The 5,000-nt window shown below is 39.9% G+C and overlaps 1 protein-coding gene across 1 annotated transcript in view; it reads right to left on the reverse strand.

Moving 5' to 3' along the window:
* Positions 1-1,731: 1,731 nt before the first annotated feature.
* Positions 1,732-5,000, reverse strand: part of dop (microtubule-associated serine/threonine (MAST) protein kinase dop) — a gene marked incomplete in the record, with an annotated part of 290,600 nt that continues 287,331 nt past the window's right edge. Inside the window, 1 exon segment of the mRNA XM_070136722.1 lies at positions 1,732-5,000. This exon segment is cut by the window's right edge and continues 412 nt beyond it. Coding sequence (XP_069992823.1) covers positions 4,036-5,000 — 965 coding nt within the window.

The following is a 5,000-nucleotide window of genomic DNA, read 5'->3' on the forward strand; positions in this document are numbered from 1 at the left end:
GCTTCTCCCCAAGGAGCGGGGACGACCCATGACCGATCTTCGACCTATTCAGCTATGAACAATGGAACCCCGACTGACAGACCCAGAAGACCACTTCAAAATCCCTCCAGGGAATGCAAGGTTCGCGAAAGTTAAATGCGTGAATGAAAATCAATCGCTTTTGAACGTGACGCCCTTATCATCAAAAAGATCCTTGATGATCAAGTGGACGACGATTTTGATTTTGTTGTTTAATTGCGAGATGGAAGCCTCTTGTTAAAATACAATACAACTCCCAGATTAAGGATTTACTTAAGCTGACACAAATTCATGATATCTGAATTAAAGTAGCTATTCCTATCGGCCCAAATACCTGTAAGGGAGGAATATTTCACAGGGATATGAGGACGATGGAAGGAAACTCGAGAGAGAATGAAGGACCGAGACGTAGTGGACGTCCATTGTAAGACCAAGGACGGGAATGTGCGAACTGGACTGTTTTTTGTTTTTGTTTTTTTTACCTTTGCAGTAAGCTTATTAACGATTTTGATTTAGTACTTCTTAACGATGGTAGTCCGGCGTGGGTGGACGATAATACCGGTACTTTGATTCTTATTAACCTGTTTCTGGCACACCATTGACGACTCGTTGGGAAGCGACCACTTTCCTATATGTATTAGATATTCAAGCGACACATGAACGCCTTCAGTACCTAAATCTAACGTCTCTCCTGTCCTCTGTATTTCTTTTTTTTCATTCTCTTTCTCTTTCTTTTGTTAATGCTTTCATTCATTCATTCATTCACTCTCTCACTCTCACTCTCTCTTGATTTGAGGTTAAAAAAGGGCGTGAATGTGACAAGAGACATAATTCCTTTCACTTGATGTTTGATGCACAAGACCTTTCTGTAACAGTTTTGTATAATACGAAATTATAGACAAGTTTCCTTAATACACTTCCTGAGAGCATATGAGAAACACTATATGACAGCTATTGTGAAAGACTTTTTTGACATGTTTAATGAACTAGAAATTGATGTTACATGCAATTGTTCATGGGAAATTATTTGGGGAGGTGTCATGAGTAGGAACCAAGCAGAACCCTAGGACCGTGCAGCATATGACTTCCAATTGATCTTCTGGTTGTGGCAGTTGCAGACCTCTTGAAACCACAGTATGAATGTAGACGTGCTTGCTCTCAGATAGGTTTAGGAACTGTAAGAAAACTATGTATATCATTCACAGCAGGAGGAGAACTTCTTCCATCATCATGAAATTTTGCAAGTGCTCTATGAATAATGGTAAAACTTCTCGGTAAAGTATATTGCATTGTCTCCAGTCTGGGAGTAAGAGGTTAATGTGTTAGTTACATTTCTGCTGAAGATGTCTTTTTCAGTGCATTTAGGTCTGAAATGATTAATTTTTTGGTTGAATATTAGAGTTAATCAAATATTTGGACACTAGTATAAGAAAAAGCAGAAATTTTAATATTTGTATGAGACTGTAGCTAAAGTGGTCTACTTACATTTTATTTTTATTTACCAATAAAGTTTTAAAGTAATATTTGCAGACAAATAATAAAAACAAAGTATGTTAATTTGTGCTTTTTTTAATTATATCAACAGGGTGGTGTTTGTGATTCCTTCATTAATTGCAAAAAGACATCACTTACCCCTTTAAAATGTAAAAAGAAATCAAATTAAAAATATATATTTTCAAAGATAAGGAAGCCTCTCAATTAACACAACACATATATACTATGACAGTTTATTTTCTCTAAGTTATTAATATCTAGAAAACATGGGATGTGTGAAGACGTAGCAACCATGTTGGATATGAAAGTGGTACTCGAGTCGGTCCTCACTGACGGGAACGTGACTCAGGGGCTCTGGCAACAAATCAACCTTGAAATCATAACACATTGGCTGTGTTTTACCAGGGTGCAGGAACAGCCACCTCAGTGACTTCTAGCTCTCGTTATATTATGCTATAATAACAAAATACATTCCACGAGATTGAAACAGACAAATATAATAAACTCAGTATTTTTTTATTTTTTTCTTTTTTTTTCTTTAGGCTATTTGGCCAAGCCTTCCTGCTAGCCACCCACACTTAGCTCAGTTCTGCTAGGGAAATAACATTGAAGTATCTGACAAATGTACAAATTATCAATATCAAGCCCAATGTAGGAATATGAAATACCCAAAAGTCAATTTTAACAAGGAAACTGAACTCGAAATCCATATATGGTACATTGATAAAATGATTCCTTCATAAATATGTATACTGAGAGTTCAAAATTCAAAGGAAGGAAATTCAGGAACAATCAATACTATCAATATCTTTCAAAAGATACTCAGGACAGAAAAAAAGTAGAAATAAAAGCCATAATACAGATCTTCCAAGTACCTCCTGCTAGTACTGGGCTAGTCCTACTAGTGGTCCCTAGCATTACCTCTTTGACCAGTGGCAGAAAACAATGCAACGTTTGGACAGCCTCTCTAGTGATAATTCTCTAGAGCAAAAAAAACAATCACTTCTTTATTTCCATGTTTAGGCAATTTTTTGAGCTATTGAGTAGTAAAGGTAAGATTCCATTCACTGGGTTTCTTCGGGAAGACTTCTTGTACTCCCAAACAGTGAGCTGTAGAGCCACTGGTCCCTCTAATTGCTCTGGTGAATGATGATAGCAGGGGTACTGTACTCACTAATCACAAGTCCAGAAAATGATCGTTAAATATCAATAATTTATAAACTAGGAACACTATACACAGAAAATAAGAGTTCTTTTACAAATTATTTCTACACAATATACAAATTTTCCTCATTGCTATCTAATGGGAGACTGGTGTCATTTGTATGACATACTACTGCTAGATAAAAGCTTCAAACATTACCTGACCCTAAATGTGGTCTTGGATGACAAATGCATAAAGGAAGCATCATGGTATCCATGAAAATAACATATACCTCATACATCACCTATGGGAAATTCTGGTGACTTTTACATGTAAACTGCTTTTCTCAATATTAATCCACACAAACACACAAAGAGTGGCTCAATGGCAAGTATTCACAATGTGAAAGATCCTGCTAAAATCTCCCAAATCTATTTTTTTTTTTTTTTAGTAACACTAAAGTACCTCACAAAACTAATGCTATACACATAATGTGCCAATGGTGCCTTACAATGTAAACCAAAGTATGAAAATCTAATGAAGATTTCATTTTGATGCATGTACATATATGCATATGGTGAGGCACCCAAGTATGTAGTGGGGAAAAAACTATTCCATTTTAAGTACACATGATAACAACAACATCCTTCAACAGCGAGGAAACACAAGCAGAAGACAATGTCACCAAGAGCTTCTTCAAAACCACAGCCATTAACCTTTTACTTGGTAATTCCTATAACCTGAGGGGAGCAGATTGGAAACAATATTATCCCAATCATCTTATTTCCACCTGACACCTCCAACATGGCAACTGTGAGGTTGAACAGCAACATGACAATGAGGGACAAAATATACACAATATTGGAAAAAAAATCCATGAATATGACAAATGAATGAGTACATTAATATTCATAATCTGCAGTTATAACACATTTAACTTCAGTTGTAAGTAAAAACGTAAAAATCTGAGATAAAGAAGACAGGACAATAAAGTATTTACAGAATGACAGGGACCAAAATATATGAGTGTCTAATTATAGTTGACTGTATTAGACACACAAGCTTGAGACTGTCATGGTCTCTGTAATATCACAATGGTAGCAACACAACCATGCCTTGTGGCATCACAACAACTCCACACAACTTTACACATACCAACAATCACCAGGAATGATTTTAGTAGCTTGGCTACTTCCTTAGTTTATTAAGACTTGTCCAGAGAGAAAGTGAGAGAGAGAAAGGTATCATCACAGGCTTCAAGTGTCTCCTTGCTTCTTTTCACAGAGGGCATCCCGCGGTCCTGCCCAGAACACGCATAAGTGTTGGAGGCACGACTGAGTGCCGCTAGGAGCTGTGGGCAGGCCAGCGGAGGGCCAACCCTAGGAGGTGCCCTCTTTCTCCTTCCCAGCCTTAAACAGTTCCCTCTTTTCCTGTGCTGTGCGTCGAGGATCTCTTTTGTCTTCTTCTCTACTGCGTTGGTCTCTGGAGTCTCTTTTGCTCTCTTCCTCCCTGATGCGGAAGTCTCTGCAGTCTCGTTTTTCTTCTTCTCTGAAGCGCAAGTCCCGAGGATCTCGTCTTTCCTCTTCTCTGACACGCAAGTCTCGAGGATCTCGCCTCTCTTCCTCTCTACCACGCAAGTCTCTGGACTCTCTGCGTCCACGGCTATCACTACGAGCCTTTTCCTTGGCATCTGCTTGGCCCTTACTACCTTTCCTTTCAATTGCACAACATGGCCCATGCTTACTGTGTGTGGTTATGCTTGCCTGAGAACCCTCTTTGCTGGAGACACTCCCTGAAGCTGATATGCCCCCACAACCAGCACTGTTGGTCCCTGGCAGTGATCCTCTGCCTCCCTGGGGGCCTTCACAAAAATTTGTTTGTGGCATTTCTGGACATTCCGGGGAATCCAATTCTTCTGGTGCCTCTTCCAGTGTGCTGGTGGGCAATGCAGGAGGCATGCTTACAGCACTGCTGAAGCGCTGAGTAAGCAGTGTGGGTGCTGCAGATCTCACCACACTTGGAGTATCGTAATTTGGAGGGGACTGAGAGGTTACTGTTACTCTTGGAGGATTACTTACCATCTTGGGGGAGGGGGTAGCAAGTGGGCTAATGGTCGGTGTGCCCTTGGACTCGGCTGACCTTGGATGAAGTCGATCTGGTGAAAGAGCTCTGCGCAAGAGTGGTGAGCCTGGCTCTGCACTCTTAGGTCTCCCTAAACACTTTTTGGTGGCTGGTCCAGGTGTGAGGGATGAGCCAGGGGAATAGCTCTGGGTAGTGTTTGAAGAGCCTGGACAGTGATGATGGTGATGGTGGTGGTGGTGATGATGATTGTGCTGATGAATGA

Source organism: Penaeus vannamei, chromosome 22, assembly GCF_042767895.1.
Source record: "Penaeus vannamei isolate JL-2024 chromosome 22, ASM4276789v1, whole genome shotgun sequence".
NCBI classification, from domain to species: Eukaryota; Metazoa; Arthropoda; class Malacostraca; order Decapoda; family Penaeidae; genus Penaeus; species Penaeus vannamei.